Source organism: Aphidius gifuensis, linkage group LG2, assembly GCF_014905175.1.
Source record: "Aphidius gifuensis isolate YNYX2018 linkage group LG2, ASM1490517v1, whole genome shotgun sequence".
Classification (NCBI taxonomy): Eukaryota; Metazoa; Arthropoda; class Insecta; order Hymenoptera; family Braconidae; genus Aphidius; species Aphidius gifuensis.
The window spans coordinates 15,793,166-15,813,464 of NC_057789.1; the positions used below are offsets into that span (position 1 = coordinate 15,793,166).

At 31.1% G+C, this 20,299-nt stretch overlaps 3 protein-coding genes across 3 annotated transcripts in view; 2 read left to right on the forward strand and 1 right to left on the reverse strand.

Annotated features, from left to right (window-relative positions):
- Positions 1–7,936, reverse strand: part of LOC122849198 (tetratricopeptide repeat protein 5-like) — a 33,352-nt gene extending 25,416 nt beyond the window's left edge. The window contains exon 1 of the mRNA XM_044147821.1: positions 7,713–7,936. The gene's annotated coding sequence lies outside the window, so the exon portion shown is untranslated. The remainder of the gene's footprint in view (positions 1–7,712) is intronic.
- Positions 7,937–8,709: 773 nt separating this feature from the next.
- LOC122849202 lies at positions 8,710–10,653 on the forward strand. Its single transcript, XM_044147827.1, has 7 exons — positions 8,710–8,852; positions 8,946–9,119; positions 9,239–9,376; positions 9,465–9,723; positions 9,804–10,009; positions 10,109–10,331; positions 10,417–10,653. The coding sequence occupies exons 4-7, from the start codon at positions 9,513–9,515 to the stop codon at positions 10,527–10,529; spliced, it is 753 nt and encodes a 250-aa protein (XP_044003762.1). The 5' UTR covers positions 8,710–8,852; positions 8,946–9,119; positions 9,239–9,376; positions 9,465–9,512; the 3' UTR covers positions 10,530–10,653.
- Positions 10,654–19,066: 8,413 nt separating this feature from the next.
- LOC122850426 lies at positions 19,067–19,564 on the forward strand. Its single transcript, XM_044149577.1, has one exon. The coding sequence runs from the start codon at positions 19,067–19,069 to the stop codon at positions 19,562–19,564; it is 498 nt and encodes a 165-aa protein (XP_044005512.1).
- The last annotated feature ends 735 nt before the right edge of the window (positions 19,565–20,299 follow it).

Consider the following 20,299-nt stretch of genomic DNA (forward strand, 5'->3'; position numbering starts at 1 on the left):
AATTATTCTATTATTTTATATGTAAAATAAAAAAAGAGAGAAATAATAATGTGCCATGTAAGCAAAAAATGAATCTCGATACATGATTAAGACAATGCAGCTAATAAATGAAAAAGAAAGCAATAATATTATCCGAAGGTCAAAGAACAGGAAGATGAAAAAAAAACATTCAATTATTTTATATTTAAAATAGAAGAAGAGAGAAATAAAAATGTGCATAGTAAGGAAAAAAAAATAATCTCGATGTATGATTGAAACAATGCAATGACCGCACGCGTTAAAAAAGGAAACATTTAATTATTTTCTATTCAAAATATATGAAGAGAGAAATAAAAAATATGCATAGTAAGGAAAAAAATGAATTTTATATCCAAAATATAAAAGAGAGAAATGAAAAAAATAAATCTCGATGTATGATTGAGACAATGCATCTGGAATTACCGCGCGTGCCTGCCGGCCGTCAACAGATCATGTTTCGATGTTCGTTCTCCATGTAAATTGTTTGTCTTTTATTAGACATATATATGTATAGCATAAAAGAATTATATATTGAATCGGAAAGAAATATGGATATCTCTACTTTTCTAATTATCTTGCATTTTTTGTCTTTTTATATCATTTACCGGGATGATTTATGTCACTTTGTTCGGGATTGTTATTCAAGTAAGAAGCTGCTTTATTTTTTTATTTTGTGTGAATTAAAAGTGCTAATCAAAAAATGGATATGGAATCGTTGAAAACTCTGGTAAATATTTTTTTGAATATTATATTAATTTTCTTAATTTCAACACAAGTATTATAATAAATTTTTAATCCTCTAAAATTTGTTTAACAAAGTTGGCTCCTCATCGAGACGCTCTTCACAGATTATGTGAAACGGAAATAGATTGGCGATATGCACAACTCAGCTAGCGCTATGTTTCCAAGACTAAGTGGTTTTCAAATGTATGATGATGATGATTTAGATGCAAGACCACGATTTAGAGTTTGTATGTATTTTATTTTTTATTTGTAAAATTTAAGATTCTAAGTACCACTGATAATAATAAATTCATGCTTTTAGACAATATTCTTGCTAACGAGGCGAATGATAATAGTACAGTAATGGAAGATGAGTCTGACTTGGCTATGGATGAGTTGGACCATCTAATAATATTCCCATCACTTGGAGGTAATAATTTGTGTGATTTTTTCTGATATAATTTTTTTTTTATAATATTTATGTCAATATATAAATTTTTTCTAGCAGAATATTCATTGATACCAGATGATCGATATGGTACAACTATAACTGTTGGTGAGTAAATATTTCTTTATTATAATGAAAAAGGTAGTAATATGAATGCTAATTTATATTTTTTAGATTTTGTTGTAGAACTTTGCAGTGTTACGTATGTGTCAGATCAAGAGATGGATGTATATCAAGAATCTGATACTGAAACTGACAAAGTTTCAAGTACACAAAATAATGATGTTGCCATGGAAGAATAATATATAAAAAGGAAAAAATATAATAACGAATTCCTTTTTTTTTAATGCTGAGAAAATTATATTTTGTATTTAACTAGTAAATAATAATTAATAAAATTGATCAATATAAAAATTAAATAATTCACATCATTTATTTTTTGTTAACCCTATGACTTTTTTACATTTTTCAGTGGCATGGGATATAAGACATGGCACATAAGATATGGGACATAAGACATGGGAACATAACACACATGGGAACATACGAAATGGTAACATACTACATGGGAACATACTGTTCCGTCAGAAAGAGAGGTAAGTGAGAAGAGAGAGAGAAAGAAAAAGGTAAAATTTATTTGAGAAAAAATAAATTTGAAAATGTAAAATAAAATAAAAAATAAAACATACAACACATTGAGCCAGCGTGTCTAATCCTCTGACGGCACGAGTCGATGCCGACTAATCCCTCAAACTGACAACGTTTGCCATTAGAAAAATGTTGCAGCTTGAGGACAATGAGGATTAGGCCGCTGATCTCGAAGACCACCCAGTCTTTCGAGGAATACTATAAAATACATGTAAAAACATTTTGGAAGTTTTGTCGGGTCCAAGCGACGCTTGGTTATACAAGCGTCGTTTGGCCTTCTAGAATTTTCCAGAATTTTCATATGCTAAGGCCCAGAAGCTGGTTAGCGTCCTGGACCTTTTTACAGAATCAGTTCCATTCGCAATCCCGTAGCCTACGGAACTCTCTCTTGTCACTTGCTCTTACAAAAAAATCAACTTAAATAAATTCACAAATTAACAAAGTAAAATTAAATTACTTTAATAAAATAATTAAATAATAATATAAATTTTGAATAATAATTTAAATGACGATAATTAAAATTAAACGATAAAAAATATAAAAATTATTATTGTGTTGATTATTTAAATTACTTATCCTAAATTTCATTACCAGATATGAATCCCTTAACGGGCAATATATCCAACACATACGATATGGGAACATACTACATGGGACCATGGGACATGGGACATGACAAATTGCAATTTAAAATGATAAAATTAAAATCTGTATTACTGACCCAGGGTAAGAATGCACACAAATTTCTTTACCATCTCTACATTACCTACACGGTCTCATTCCCCTGTCCCCTCGCCGATCTACCTTTTTTCGACCACCCCTTGTCACAGAACTCTATTAGGTACACTACTTACGTATAATATATGAATTTGTGCATATTGTAGTTTAAGGACAAGTTCACTGATATAGCAATGAATTCGAGGACTGTTCTCAAACTACTGATTTTGTATATATTCAGATATACACTTAGTGCTAATTTCCAATTTCATTAATTTAATATAGTAAAATTATTTTTACAAGGAAAATCCAAGCATCAAGTTATTATAGATTGTATTTTATACCATAAAGAAGTTGAACATTGAGTTTTTTCTTGTCACAATATGCATCCAACAACAATCTAGTCAGTGTGAAATAATGACAAACTAATGACGTGAAAATGTCACGTGTTTTATTTATATGAAAAATCATTGTTAATTTTTTTTTTTATTATTTTGTACTTAATCATCAAGACTTAATTTTTTAGTGGACCTCCACACAAACATTGTTTGAAGACATTCTTCTAGAATCCATGCTATTTCTACGTCATTTCTATTTCTACAAATTTCGTTTCTATCGGTACAAAAAGAACCACGTCTATCTCATTTAAATAGAAATTAATTTTCTGAACAAATTTACCTTTAGAGGTATCATGTAATTGTTAATTAAACATCTACTATTGCCGTAAGATCGAGTACACTAAAACTTCAATTTATATATATCGAAACGTCCTCATAATATTTTATCTATAGTTTTTCGTTTGTATATGGGCGTAAAAAAAAAAATATCTTCATGAAAGCTGTAATATATATTTTCTTTAGTAATATATGGTCTACATATGCCTAAATTATTCATTTATATACTTTTATATATATATATATATATATATATACATACAGTGGTGGTTTCGGGGACTACTTCATATATACAATGGTGGTTTTGAGGACATTTGGTGGTTTTGAGGACGGTCCTCAAAACCCCATTTGAAAAATATGCTTTGGTGGTTTTGAGGACTTTTTATTTTACCAGGTATAATTTTCATAAATTGAAATGTGAAGTAGGTATTACGACCGATTTATCTTCAATTGATTCCATCTTAATCTATAAATAGTAATGATTCGATGAAAAAATTCATACTATTGACCAAAATAAGAATTTTTTCGTGTGTCCCTGAAACCTCCATTCCAAGAACATCATTTTTCGATCTAATGGAGGTTTCAAGGACTTTTGATAAAAAAGCAACATTACTGCGCTAAATGCATTTTTACGATTCAATTCAAACTACAAACATGTAATGAACAAACATGAATTTTCAGTATAAAGAAAATATCACTATGCTTTATAATAACATTTAACATAATTATATCTGTTTTAATATTGCATGTCCCCGAAACAACCAATAACTACCTTTTTTTTTTCACACAGAGGCAGTTTTGAGGACTTAATTTTTTGAACCTCAATTCGATGGAACAGTCGAATTTATGAATTTCGATATGAATTTTCTGGCAGTTCTCAATAAGATTCTTCCCTTTTCATGAAATTCATCGTTGAAATTGCAGTCAACTGGATAATAACTTTCGATTCTACTTCAATCTAAATGTCCCCAAAACCACCATTTTACGGATTTCGTATCTCCAGCTATTGGCAGTTTTGAAGACATTCTGTAAAAATAGAAAATGCACAGGAATATGCAGAAATAGTGTACTCGTTTTTGAGAATCTTTACGGATATCTGTAATCTATAAGACATAACAACAAGTTTCTTCGGAAAACACAAAACAAAAATTGTTCATCAAATAATTGTTGAAAGTCCTTGAAAGCACCGTGACATACAATTTTTATAATTGTGGAATGGTTGTTTTGAGGACGTATGCTAAAATTTGAATAATAAAAAGAGTTTGTTACGAGTTCTACTGAAGCTTTCTTTGTGTCCACAGAACGTAGAAGTTTAGAAATTTTATAGAACCTTTCTGATAATCTCAAACGATACTCAAATATGAACGGAATTAACGACGTAACTTCAAAACGTCCTCAAAACCACCATACTATGAAATTTCTTTAGTCGTAGAACGGTGGTTTTGAGGACTTGCAACCTATACCGGAAATTATAAAATTAATCTTACAAACTTAAAATGGAGCCATTCTTCTACACTGTAACTTGTTATAGTTTTAATAATTTATTGGACAAATCAAATCCTAAAAACTATCACACGAGACCAGAATATAAAGAAATTCTCCGACGAAAAACGCGTTGACTGGAAACACGGTCGTTCTGTATTTTTTCGACACGGAAAGTTGAGACAATTCTTTCCGGTTTTCCGGAAGCTCAGAAATGATTGATCACTTTGAACCAGTAGCCGGAACAACGAGATACCGCCTTGATTTAGTAGCATTAGAAATTCTTAGATACCTTCGGGAAAACCGAAACTGAATTCGTTTCGATAGCAAAAACTGAAACTATTTGTTAGACAGTAGGTATTCAGCGAAAAACCGTTTTCTTTGTTACAAGTTCTACTTTATTTTTCTCGGTGTCCACGGAACGAGCGGGTTTGGAAATTTCATAAAAGTTTTCTGATAATCTCAAACCATACTTGAATCAAAACGGAATTAACGACGTAATTCTGAGACGTTCTCATAACCACCATACTACGAAAGTTTTTTATCCGTAAAACGGTGGTTTTGAGGACTTGCAGCCTATACCGGAAAGTATAAAATAAATATTTCAAACTTGGAATAAGGCCATTCTTCTACACTGTAATTTATTATAGTTTTAATAATTTATTGAACGAATCGAATCATAAAGACAATCACATAAAACCAAAATATAAGGAAATTCTCCGACGAAAAACGCGTTGACTGGAAAAACGGTCGTTCTGTATTCTTTTAACATAAAAAGTTGAGACAATTTTTTCCGGTTTTCCGGAAGCTCAGAAATGATTGATCACTTTGAACCAGTAGCCTTAGCAACGAGATACCGCCTTGATTTAGTAGCATTAGAAATTCTTAGATACCTTCGGGAAAACCGAAACTTTTTCGATAGCAATAACTGAAACTATTTGTTGGACAGTAGGTATATAGAGAAAGGCTGTTGTCTTTGTTACAAGTTCTACTTAATTTTTCTTGGTGTCCACGAAACATGCGGATTTGGAAATTTCATAGTAGAACCTTTCTGATAATCTTAAACCATACTTGAATCAAAATGGAATTAACGACGTAATTTTGAGACGTCCTCAAAACTACCATACTGCGAGAGTTTTTAATTCGTAGAACGGTGGTTTTGAGGACTTGCAGCCTATACCGGAAAGTATAAAATAAATAAAGACTGTTGTCTTTGTTACAAGTTCTACTTAGATTTTCTTGGTGTCCACGGAACGTACCAAACCATAAACTTCTTCCGTTAGTGCTTTTAGGAACATGAAGCCCAAACTGAAATTCATACAATCGTTAAGTATGACTCAAAAAATGGCCGCATTGTATGTTTACTCTCAGAACTCTTTAATTGCAAGTTCAAAAATTTTTCTTCTAATATTTCTTTTATTCTATGATATTTTTCCGTTTTTCTCTGATATTTTTCCATTTTCTCTCGATTTTCTCGGATTCATTTCACTTCGTAGAAGTAGATGATGTCATACACGTATTCCAAACAGTCATAACTCTGTACTCTATTTTTAATCATTAGTTCGTTTAAGTTCTATGAAGACTTTTCAGAACGACCAACATAATCCGGATAAAAAAATATAATAAAAGGCTCCGAGGACAACATGTCAGATATATTAATAGTGTTTTATCTTCAAGTCCTATCATATGGCCCTAACACATTTTATAAATTATCATTCAATATAAGTATTAATTAACAGATATAAGAAATATTGCAACCTTCAAGGTAGTCATTGGGTTGAATTAAAGTGATAATTGAATTTTCGAAAGTAAAGTCCTTGAAACCTCCATTACATAGTTTTTTAAAAAAATCTATCGGAGGTTTTGGGGACATCAAGTTAAAATGATAACAAAGAAGTCCTATTATATGGCCCTGATACATTTTATGAATCATTATTCAATATAAGTATTAATCAATAGATATAAGGACTATCGCCACCGTCAAAACAGTCATTGAGTTATTTTAAAAAGATAAGTAAATTTTTAAAAGAAAAGTCCTTGAAACCTCCATTACATAGTTTCAAAAAAAAATCTATTGGAGGTTTTGGGGACATCAAGTTAAAACGATAACTAAGAAGTCTTATCATATGGCCCTGATACATTTTGTGAATTGTTATTCAATATAAGTATTAATCAATAGATATAAGGACTATTGCCACCGTCAAAACAGTCATTGATTTATTTCAAGAAGATAAGTGAATTTTTAAAAGAAAAGTCCTTGAAACCTCCATTACATAGTTTTTTAAAAAAATTTATCGGAGGTTTTGGGGACATCAAGTTAAAACGATAACAAAAAAGTCTTATCATATGACCCTGATACATTTTATGAATTGTTATTCAATATAAGTATTAATCAATAGATACAAGGACTATTGCCACCGTCAAAACAGTCATTTGGTTATATTAAAGGGATAATTAAAATTTGAAAAGAAAAGTCCTCGAAACCACCATTACATAGATAAATTCTTCATGCATCGGTTGTTTTGAGGACTTGTGTCAAATCTTAAATTTTATGTATTAAAAATGTAAAATTTACTACATCTATTTTTTGTACCTTCTAAATTCATGCCAACACAATACTAAAATACAAAGGATTCGAATAAATAAGGTAAGTGAAGGGTTGAAACAGTGTCATAACGATAGTCCTCAAAAGTACCAATCGATGAAAATTTTTTTATTTTGGTGTATACAATAAAATCGTCTTATACATGAATGTACATTGTTGTACAAAGTTCAATTACTGAATAAAATCGCAAAAAAAAAAAATGTCCCCGAAACCACCACTGGATATATACATATATATATATTTTATATTTACAGAAATGAAGATGAATAAACGAAATTATGCACAGTTTTAAAATGATTATGAAATTAAATGAAGAAGTTATATAGGTATATATGTATACATATAACAACGGGTCTGAGCACCTGAATTATGTTGTAAAAAGTTGTTTCATACTCACGTTGTTACATTTTGTCCAGGATCTATACTTTTTCCTCGACGGAGGTGCTTCATCGTCATCAGATGAAAATTTGTCATCATGAGTTAAATTCTGCGTGTTATATACAAATTAATGATTATGCAAATGTTTGATGTTCAGCTATAATAGGTTGGATTTATTTATTCATCAGCGAATACGTTCTCTTGGATTGTTGATCGAAGTTTACATATCACGACTGATTTATAAAAAAACCTGTGAAACATACTAAATGTTTGTAAAAACCTCAGATACAAAATAAATTAGTCAATTCAAAATGGGAAGAATAAGTCACGCATACATCGATGTGCTGTGTTGCATGCTGGACGTTGTTTTGAATAAGTAGGATTCCATAATTTCGTTATATCCCTATAATTATATATTAAAATCTAAGTGTTAATTGCAATATAAAATATGTTTATAATAAAGTTTGATGACGAAAATGGCATACGCTATAACAAACTTGTAGATGATGAAGTTTTATTCGATGAAAATACCATAAAAATTGGAGACAAAGTAACCTGTTTTCATCAAGGCAAAAAAGTTCGAGGTTTTGTTGAATTATATACTGGTAAGGAAACTATTGATATTATTTTTTAAAGATTATAAACATTGCTTCCTCGATATCTTAATTTAAATTCCTAATGTGTATGTTAAAATGACAATATTTTACTATTAAAACTCTTCAATATATAACCGAATGATTGTAGATGATGCTGATACTCTAAATGAGAATTTCAAAATTTTGACACTGCCAAAGAAAAATAATGAGTTATTATCAACAAAATATGGCCGAGGAAAGCGGCAAAAACTTGTTAATGTACCATATACACCAGAATCCAGTACATTCAAAAGAAAAGTATAAGTTCTTTAGCTATATGTGATGAAAAATTATTAGCAACTATAAAATCAACTTGATTATATCTCCTATATTTTTTTTTTTTTTAGAAAAAACAAGTGTTCAGTGAAAGTCACAATAATAAAAATGTTGAAAATATCCACTCATCGAATAAAATAACTCAAAAACTTCTTCATCATCTCGACTCATCAAAATCGAAGGGTAATGACAATGACAAGTCACTTGATACTTCAAATATTATTTTATCGCCTCAAAATAAAGTCAGAGTAAGTGAAGTTCAAATTATATTTTTGAAACAATGTCAGGATTATGCAAACGTGTACGTTACAGATTTTTTTTTATTATATCATACGTTACAGATTGAAAATAAAAATAAAGAGCTCAAGTCTCTGCAAAAGTTGATACTTCAACGAGAACGTTCATCAGGTCCAAATCTATTGGGGGCCAAAAGTATTGAATCTATTCTTGATCCTCTTTTTATCAACGTGGATATGGACGATTCTTCACCTGACTCTTCCCCCTATAAAAAAAATGTGAATAATATTTGTCTTTATTCTAATTATTTTTAGATTTTATCTTGCACACTTTATAGTAAGTTGTTGAATACATTCATTGCATTTTTAAATTGACCGATTAATTTGAAATATTCTAGATTAAAAACAACAATTAAATCATTGAATCCTCTCCAGAATCAAGTCCAAAGCAATACAAAGTCACAGCACAAGTTCATAATTATAATCAGGAGGATACTGACTCAAATCAGAGTAATCGTTCACCATTGAAAGAGAAAGTAAAGTGTTCATTTTCCTATTCTATTAACCTTGTAAATTAAAGTTGTATATTTCTTGTTTACTCAACAATTTTAATTTAACATCTAGATTGAAAATAAAAAACAGAGCCTGAAAAACTTCAAGACAGTTGATGATATGAACGAAGTTGATTCCCTTTCTACTGATGAAGATGAAAATATGCCTTTTGACATGTTACCAGCTATTCTCAGAAAAAACAAAAGACAGTTCACGGAAACATTGCAGTCCGTGGAAAAGAAAACGCAACAACCAAGTCCTACAAAAGAAGAACTTCAGTTGCAGATTAAAGAATTATTGAAAAAAGTAAATTCTAAGAAATTGAAAAAAGGTATATAATTATTTATGCTTATAGAAGCTAACTATCATTATCAGCAATACAATTTAATAAAATACGAAATTTTATTACAGCTCATGTAAGACCAATCACCTGGGAATCAACTGATGATAATAATGATAAATCTCAAAAGAACCATGACACAATCACCTCACGATATGATGATCATCGCAGTGGATCTCAAGATAAATTAAGTAATAACACAATAAAATCAACTAAATTGAACTTGATTGATGATGATTTGGATCAACTGTATGGGAAAGACTTTCCTAATGAAACGGTAAACTTTATTGATTCATACGTCTTAATTCTTAATATTTGATATAATACTTTTTTCATTTTCCAACGAAATTGTTTATTTTTTTTGTAAATATTGTAGATGAAGCACATTGGCCAAAATATTTACTGCAAAAGAAACATCTATAAATTCGCTTTAACAGCAACAAGTGATACAAGCATTGCGCGGCGTTTACTAGAAGGCGTGTTCAAAAGAGAGACGTTGCTAGAAGCAACAATAACTGGACGATCTGGAACTAATAAACCAGGAGCAACAAGAGGACATATGGTTACTCTTTCTATTCCAGCTGTTGATCGTATCATTGGTAGGTTGTTTTACACTGCATTAATTTTATATATTTGTAGATGTCGTATTTTACAACACGAATTTATGGTTTGATCATTCCTCAGAATTTGCACATGATATTGCAATAACGAAAACAAGTTTACCCAGTATAAGAACTGCTATGGCTCAAAGACTTGGTGAATTACGCAGAGAAGCACGAAAAAATGCTAATGTCTAAGTAATTCAATTTTTCTTACGGTCGATGGTTGAAAGGTGATTATTGATTTTCTTTTCTTGTCAAATCAAGTGATCTAATCATTCGAATCATTCAAGCGAATATCATTTTTTTTTTTAGTTTTAAATTTCCAGTTTGATATCGTATCAAGACTGTATTTTTTTATACCATAAATATTCAGTTCAACTATATACATATCAAATTAATAATAAGAAAAAACAAAATTACTGAAAAAATTCCTAAATTTTACTAATTGCTAAGTTCTAAGCGTGATATGTTTTGAGTTTACATTTGTTGCTTATCGTTCAACAGAATATTGATTATTCAAGATTGAATAATTAAAATAAATCACAGAGTTTTATTTATTTAATTTAAAAATTAAATTTAAAAGAAAATCACAGAATTCTTTTGGTTTAATTCTGTAATCATTCATGCTACGTAGCATTTCAGTACTGACTATATTCAAAAGTGCAAGTAAATTTTAAGAAATACATGAATGATGTCTATTAGATGGCAGATTGCAATTGAATCAAGTCAACCAAATCATAAAAATAAACCCAAAAAAAAAAAAAATGATTAGCATCGATATATTATTAATCGTTAATTTCATGTTGCTTTGTTGACTTTTTTTAATTTAATAAGAAAATTATTATTAATCTACTTGTTTAAAATACAAAAAAACAAACCAAAAAATTGATATTAATCTTCCAAATTTAAATGTTTAAATGTTAACTCTAAATTCTAGGCTTCATACGCAATAATTGTAAGTTATTAAGTGTTAACCCTTATAAGTCTTGAAATATATAGGTACAGGGTTTAAGTAGGTTGGTCTATAAGCTAGATCAAGTGAATAACAAGAACTGGTCAATTTATTCATTAGTAAATTAAAAATCACAAAAATAAAAAAACAAAAAAAAATTGATTTATTTGATTCAGAATCCTGCTTTGTTCGTACTTATTATTAATCGGAAAATTAATGTTGAAATAATCTCTGTAATAAAAAACATTTAATTATGAAATATAAAAATAAAGTCCATGACAACATAAATGTGAAATTTATTTTTTATACCTAAATTTTTCTATCTGAAATTATGGATTGCTTTGTATAACTCTACATAATTATGCCTTCTCATCCATGATGATGCATGGCCATGCCGGCTCATTTTCAGCGGATAATAACGCATGACCATATTATACATAATAACGCATAATTCTATATAATTTTTTTTCCCGGGCAATTGTTTATTACAAATTTGAAGTTATGGTGTTGTGGCAAAAAGAGTGCACTGCTTTTGAGTCCTCGTTTTATTGCTAAAGAAATCTATGATTTATTTTTTTCATACTTACCAGTCATTTTGAGTATGTAGTAAAACACCATGAACTTATTATTCTCAATTTTGCCATATTAAATCCCCTTTTTAAAATCGTCAGCACTACGAGGTAAAAATGGTCGATATGTAAAATCAGAATGCAACTCAACCAAATCTGAAGACAGTAATTGCTTTTTTTTTCCCGTAAACAAATTTTTTGCATACACAGCAAAATACGACATTGTTCAATAAAGATATTTTTCAATAAATGTAACGCGTTAAATTCTGAGGATGCGTACACAAGCACAATGTTACCACAGTAGAAACCGGTATGATTTAACCACAAAAAGACGCTGTCGGTTTCGTGCGGCGAGGAGAGGCGGGGGTTCCTCTACGCATGCGCATTAGCTCCACTCACACATACGAGCAATACCATCCGATTCGGTGACATCCCATATGTAGGTCATCATGACACCCATGTGTTTTTTCTACTAGAAAACAAACAAAAAAACATTTGCGGCAAAAATTACTGTCCAATATGTCTGATGATAAAAAACTTTTGAAAAAAAAAAAAATTAAGGCATCCAAGTCGCTCAAAATTCATGACAATTGTCGATGGAAAAGGTAAGTTTCTGTTTTTAAACATATGAACTTTAAATTCAATGACAATATTTTTCTTTTCTTTTCATCATCTATAACAATTAGATTCATATATTTTAGTTTTTGTCAAGTAAAAATTTAGATAAGTTTGTTGCATTTTCAAATTTTCGAATTTTTATATCACCTTCTAAAATTTCAATGCTAATTATTTCGATTGTATTAAGTGCATCAAAAAAAAAGTTGAATATGGAAAGTTTTCTTTTTCTTAAAATTGTGAAAAATGAATTTTTTAGCGGTATCGAATTTTTACCGAATCATTATAATAACTAGAAGGCTACTTGTTTTCCGATAACCGATTAATGACCCAAATATCAGTTATCGAATTTAATAATTCAATGTTTTCATACTAACGTGACATTCACTGATTTACAGGATGGTGCTGATAATTGTATTTATTTTAAAGATGGAAGTATGACTGATATAGGAAATTTTAAAAACGATATACCAAAACATTCAAGACATGAGCATTCTGGTTTTCAAGTAGATCTAAATAACACTGCGGAAGAGAGAAGTGGATTACACGATGAGTTGCTTCATTTTGGGCGTGAAGAAAACGTTAATTCTAGTGCTAAGATAAGTATAGACAATGTTTCTAATGTTGAATCCGATGAAACATGAATTTCAAGTCATGAAGGATCTGCTGATACACACAGAGATGTAAATACATCTATGGAAAAACAATTTCGATAGATGATGCATTAAATAATACAATGGAAGAAGAAGTTGATAAAACTGACGATGAAGTGAATAAAGAAGATTCAGCTAGTGACTCGGATGATGATAAACTCATTAATCTTGAACCGAACCGTCTTAATTTTATGTTGAAATTTACAGCAGCACGCAGCCCTAGCGGATGCGTCAACACCTATTCGATCGAGATTTGACTCTCCAATGTAGCACTCAGTCGACAGCATATATAAAACGTAATTCACGAGCGCCAGATAATCAAAATGAATTGGAAAAATATAAAATAAATATAAGATTATAATGACAACAACTTAAACTGAAGAAAACCTTGACTAGTATATGTATTTAATATTAAATAAGAGTTTAAATTACATACGGTAGAGAGGTTAGGTTGACATGATTCGAATATCTACTGGAGTCAAAAAGCTGTTGAGCCTTAGACCATTTATCGGTAATTGATTCGGTCATTATTACCGAGATATTTTGTCACTGAATCGACAGGCTTTTGACACCGAATTGAGAGGTGTCTAATTTATTCATTTTTCATTGTTTTTAATTGTTTAAACATCATGAAGGACTGTATTAATGATAAATTTGTATTTTTTTTATAGAAAAATTAATAGAAAATAAAAAAAAACTTGTAAAAGTTTTAAAAAAAATATTTTTTTTTTGTTTATAATTTTTAAATTGGTTGTTAATAACAATTGCATGTAAAAAACAATATAAAAAACAGTATCATTATGCATTTAAAGATTAAACAATCGCCAAAATAACTTTTTTTCAATTTTATATCACTATATGCCAGTTGACTCTGTCTCGACACCGTTTCGATCGCGTTTCCACAGCATTTCGACCGCCTTTCGACACCGAATTGAGAGGTGTCTAATTTGCTCATTTTTTATTGTTTTAAATTGTTTAAACATTATAATGAACTTTATTAATGATAGATTTGTATTCTTTTTTATAAAAAAATAATAGAAAATATAAAAAAAACTTTAAAAAATTTTTTTTTTGTTTATAATTATCAAATTAATTGTTAATAACAATTGCATGAAAAAAACATAATAAAACAGTATAATTAAGCATTTAAAAATTATACAATCGTAAAAATAACTTTTTTTCAATTTTATATTACTATATGCCAGTTGACTCTGTCTCGACACCGTTTTGATCGCGTTTCGACAGCATTTCGACCGCCTTTCGACAGGCTTTTGACACCGAATTGAGAGGTGTCTAAGTTATTCACTTTTTATTGTTTTTAATTGTTTAAACAAAAAATAAACTTTAAAAAAATTTTTTTTTTGTTTACAATTTTCAAATTAATTGTTAATAACAATTGCATGTAAAAAACAATATGAAACAGTATAATTATGCATTTAAAGATTAAACAATCGCAATTTTTATTTTAGTTTAAACAATTTAAAACAATAAAAAATGAGCAAATTAGACACCTCTCAATTTGGTGTCGAAAGCCTGTCGAAAAGCGGTCGAAATGCTGTCGAAACGCGATCGAAACGGTGTCGAGACAGAGTCAACTGGCATATAGCGATATAAGTTTTTTTTTATTTTCTATTAACTTTTTTATAAAAAAAATACAAATTTATCATTAATACAGTCCTTCATGATGTTTAAACAATTAAAAACAATGAAAAATGAATAAATTAGACACCTCTCAATTCGGTGTCAAAAGCCTGTCGATTCAGTGACAAAATATCTCGGTAATAATGACCGAATCAATTACCGATAAATGGTCTAAGGCTCAACAGCTTTTTGACTCCAGTAGATATTCGAATCATGTCAACCTAACCTCTCTACCGTATGTAATTTAAACTCTTATTTAATATTAAATACATATACTAGTCAAGGTTTTCTTCAGTTTAAGTTGTTGTCATTATAATCTTATATTTATTTTATATTTTTTGAATTCATTTTGATTATCTGGCGCTTGTGAATTACGTTTTATATATGCTGTCGAATGGCTGTCAAATCGCTGTCGACTGAGTGCTACTTTGGAGAGTCGAGCCATCCGCTAGGGAGTGTTCGTGAACCTCTAATTTTACTATTGGCTTTATCAATTCACCATTACTGGATATACGAAGGACTTATGCAAACAGCACAGCCAATAAATGTATTGCTCGGAAACAAACTTTTACCAGAAAATAAAAAGCAATTGTGGAAAATTTTGAATAAAAAATTTGCAGGCATCCATTTTTATGCTTACTGTCCAATAAAAAATTGTAGAGCATACTTGGGAAGGTATAATCGTTTGGGAGAAGGAGGGAGATGCATATGTGGGTGGCAAATAATAAAAAAGAATGTCAGTTATTTCGTTAGTCTTAGTTTGAGATATCAGTTCCAAAATTTCCTAGATTCTCCTGCTCCCAAGAACTTCTGGAATACAAAAACACAAGACAAAAAAGGAGTCCTATGAGTCTTGAAGATATATATGATGGGAAATGTTATCGTAAACTGCAAGATAATGATATCATTTCAAATAACGACTTTGTGTATATTTTCAACACAGATGGCTTTGAACTCACGAAATCTTCAAACGCTAATGTGTGGCCTTTGTTTGTTCGGTTCGTTGGTCTGCCAGAACCTTTAAGGCAAAGATATATGTTTTTAGCTGGCATTTGGATCGGCACAGGTGAACCTAATATGATGACATATTTACGGCCATTCATGGATCAGGCCAATAAATTGTCAGTCACGGGTATTCTATGGAAACCAGACGGATTAAACGAAATAGTAAGTAAGTTCATACCAGCTTGCTGTGGATGTGACACACCAGGCCGAAGTGAGGTCTTAAACATGATGATGTTTAATGGGCATCATGGTTGTACATTTTGCAATCCTCCTGGAGTTTATATTGGGGGAAGTATGAAATATCCTTTCAATATGGGTGCTTTTGAAATTCCTCAACCATACAATCGTAGTCACGAAAGTATATTAAATGGCATGATCAACGCCCATAATTCACGTAAAACGATACAGGGAGTAAAAGGACCATCCGAGTTGATGAATTTACAGTTTTTCGATTTATCCACGGGCCAAATAGTAAATGACTTACATGCAGCTCAACTGAGATGTGCTCAATTTCATACTGAATTGATACTGGAAAATATGACGCCGGAGCAAAAAAAAATTCTTAATCAGCGATTAATGGAAATAAAAACGCCAAGGGAAATCAGTAGAAAGCCAAGGATTATTGATTTGATTGCTCAATGGAAAGGGTTCGAATGGAAAAATTGGCTATTAAGTTATTCCACCATTTGCCTAAGACATCTTGTTGATAATCGTCACATATTCCTCCTAGAAAGATTGGCTCAAGCTGTTTTTTTTACTTTCGCAAGAAGTCATTACGCCTAGTGAAGTGATTCAAGCGAGGCGACTATTATTGAGATATGTCGAATTATTCGAAAAATATAACGGCGCACATAAAATGCGTTTCAATATCCATTTATTGACACACATTGTTATAGAACTGGGGGCCATTATGGGTTTACAGTCTAGCAGGATTCGAGTCTTGGAATTATAAACTACGAGTGATGGTCAAATCTCCGAAAGGAATAATGGAACAGATGATAACTAGATTTCAAATAACACAATTTGTTTACAACCTCTCAGACGATACACGACTATCAGAAGATATTAAATCCCAAAGTAAAAACAGTTCTCTTCAAGAAAAGGTACGATGATGCTCTAAAAGTGGGCGACGTATACGTGGTTAAAATGATAAAAATACGAAAACCTACTGATAATGAATCGCGTCTACTACTAGATATAGATGTAACAAACCGACTATACTTATAAAATACTGCTTTTGAATAACTCAGAATATCACAGCCACGAAGAACCGAATTCTCGATCAAATAATAAATTCTGTCAAACATGGGATGGAGGTTTTGCAGAAGTGGATGAAATCATAACTTTCAGTGAACCTAAAATTTGTGGTGCATTTCGCAAGAAATTAGCTGTGAGACGAAAACTTACGTATGCATCATACATTGCCGAATGGACTAATGGGCATGAACGGTCTTTCGTTATAGCATCTGATATAAAGTGTCCAGCTATAGTTATAAATATCTTAAATGAACAATATATAATACCGATAGCAAACAGATTTGAAATTGATTAACTAGAATTAATAAGGGGCATTTTTTTTATAGTACTACATCATTGTAAATAAAAGAATAAAAAATTTTTTATTAGAAACAGACTTCAATGAGTATTGAATAAAGAAATAAACTATCAAAGGTCGGACTCTGACAAATTTTGAATGAAGACAGGTTATCCAGTGGATAACGACTGGATCGATTCTGGATATCCGCTGGATAACTGGGGGATACTCAGACTCTGACAAATTTTAGATAGACAGTTTATCCAGTGGATATCCGCTGGATAACTGGGAGATACTCGGACTCTGACAAATTTTAGATAGACAAGTTATCCAGTGGATAACAACTGGATCGATTTTGGATATCCGCTGGACGAATTCCAGATACTTAGCCATCCCTTTGGATACAAGGATATCCTGCGGATGAGTTCTGGATGAACTTTTATCCACAGAATAACTTCTGGATGATATTTCGTATCCAGAAGTTCCATTAGGGCTCTATTTTCAGCATTGGCAACTCTCCAACAGCTCGAAAAGGATAAACGTAAAAATTATCCTTTGACCAGCTCAGTCATATCACAAGAATCATATGTTGATGATATTTTTTCTGGTGCCAATACACCATTGGAGTATATGAAAAATATTGAACAGTTACGTGCACTGTTCAAGGCCGGAGGATTTCCATCAAAAAAATGGTCATCAAATAATGATACTATTCTCAGTGTAGTACCACCTGAGGATAAAAATGATACATTTACATTCAGCTCACCAACAGTCTTGAATAATACACGTCTTAATGCAACAAAGCGAAAAGTTTTGTCAAAAGTTGCACAACTGTTTGATCGATTAGGTTGGATCACACCAGTCATTGTTATTGGAAAAATATTCTTTCAAAAATTGTGGAACAAACGTGTTGACTGGGATGAACAGCTTGACAATGAATTACAACTTGAATGGCAGACATACTGTAAACATTTACAAGACGTTAATTGTCTAAAAATACCAAGATGATTACATACAGCTCCAGATAACTTATCAGTAGAAATTCATGGTTTCTCTGATGCCTCCAACGTCGCTCTTGGTGCAGCCGTTTATTTAAAAGTTAAACAACATAACAACATAATAATATCAACACTCGTGTTAGCCAAGTCCAAGGTAGCATCATTACAACACCAAAACAACTCAAAGAACAAGAAGATTCGAATTACAACTCCACGTCTGGAATTATTTGCAGCTGTCTTATTGGTACAGAGTATAAAACAAGTCCACCTCAGTCTTCAACTCAACAATGTACCAGTGGACAGATTCAACAATTGCCCATTATTGGATACAAAATGATCCTGATAAATTTAAACAATTTGTCAGCAATCGATTAAAATTAATCAAGAACTCATTCAACTCTAAAACAACTTCTGTTACATGGCATTATGTACCTGGTCATGATAACCCAGCAGATCTGGCATCAAGAAGTTTGCAGCCAAAACAATTATCAACCAATTTGATATAGTGGCATGGTCCACAGTGCCTTTGTCAAGAACAAGACATGTGGCCTACACTACAAGCAACTCACTGTGATAAAACAATCGATATCGAAATCAAACTTGTGCTAACAGCAACAGTCACGACTCAGCAAGATACAGACAACATCCTTGAACAACAGTTTTACATCACTTCGAGGTGTATTTAAAAACTTGTATAGTGATTGTGGTACCAACTTTGTTGGTGCAATAAAAGAGCTTCAATCACTTAAATGTCAAGCTAACGACATGTGTGACTTTGCTCATCAGATCAGCCTTGAAGGCACAAATTGGCACTTAAATCCTCCTCGAGCACCACATCAAGGTGGAAAATGGGAAGCTGGTGTTAAATCAATGAAACATCATTTATCAAGAATCATGGGAGCAACTCTATATACGTATCATCAACTTGACACACTAGTTAAACAAATATCAGCTCAACTCAACTCAAGACCTCTTTGTCCAATGACAAATGATCCAAATGATCTAGAAGCATTAACGCCTGGACATTTCTTGATAGGTAGAGAAATGAATGCCATACCTGAGGGTCAATTGCTTGATGTTAATGATGGTAAACTATCAAAATGGCAATTGATACAAAAACATAGTCAACAAGTATGGAATCAATGGTCGAATGACTATATTAAACAATTCCATGTACGTACCAAATGGTGTACGTCTAACAACTCAATACAACTCAACTCAATGGTAATAATGATGGATGAAAGAGTTCCACCAACTAAATGACCGCTCGCTCGGGTCGTACAACTTCACCCTGGTGATGATGGTCAGGTCAGAGTTGTGACCATCAAGACCTGTACTTCAACATTCAAAAGGCCAATAAGCAAATTATGTTTGCTGACTGTCAATCCCGATGAGTGATCTGTTGACAACCTTTGTCGAGGGAGGAGAATGTTCTGACTAGATGGTCATAAATCACTGTAGCCATCTAGCGACAATCAATGAAAGATTAATTGTCAACCATTTTTCTTAATATTATTTTTTCCTTATATTTTATTCTAGCTCTAATCAGATTATTAGCTTTTAACAACTCATCGACTCAACATATATTTTTAAGTGTATTTAACCATTTTTTTGCTCAACTCGATTTAGATATTAAATGAATTAGTTATTAAATAAAGAATGCTTAGTGTTATTTATTTCTATTATTATTTAATCTAATGTGCTCAACAACTCTAAACTGAAATCCCAACTCTCAACCTCCAAATCAAACCAATTGACACCTAACCTAATTAATAACATCACATTATTCTAATTCAACTCTGCGATCCTTTATTATTATTAATAAATTACAGTCCACCTGCTCCAACTCAAAACAGACACCGTAAATTAAATATTTTCATTTGAAAATGCATGATTTATTTATTATTAAATAGACATATATATATTAGACCTAGAGAGTTGATATTAGTCTCATTTTGTAGCTTATAAAAATACCTTCGAATAATTACCGTACATTTT

Coding starts and splice junctions, on each gene's coding strand:
- LOC122850426 (XM_044149577.1), top strand. CDS start 19,067: ATGTGTGACTTTGCTCATCAGATCAGCCTTGAAGGCACAAATTGGCAC.
- LOC122849202 (XM_044147827.1), top strand. CDS start 9,513: ATGAACGAAGTTGATTCCCTTTCTACTGATGAAGATGAAAATATGCCT. Junction 9,724..9,803: donor TTCTAAGAAATTGAAAAAAG/GTATATAATTAT, acceptor ATTTTATTACAG/CTCATGTAAGACCAATCACC. Junction 10,332..10,416: donor AGCTGTTGATCGTATCATTG/GTAGGTTGTTTT, acceptor ATCATTCCTCAG/AATTTGCACATGATATTGCA.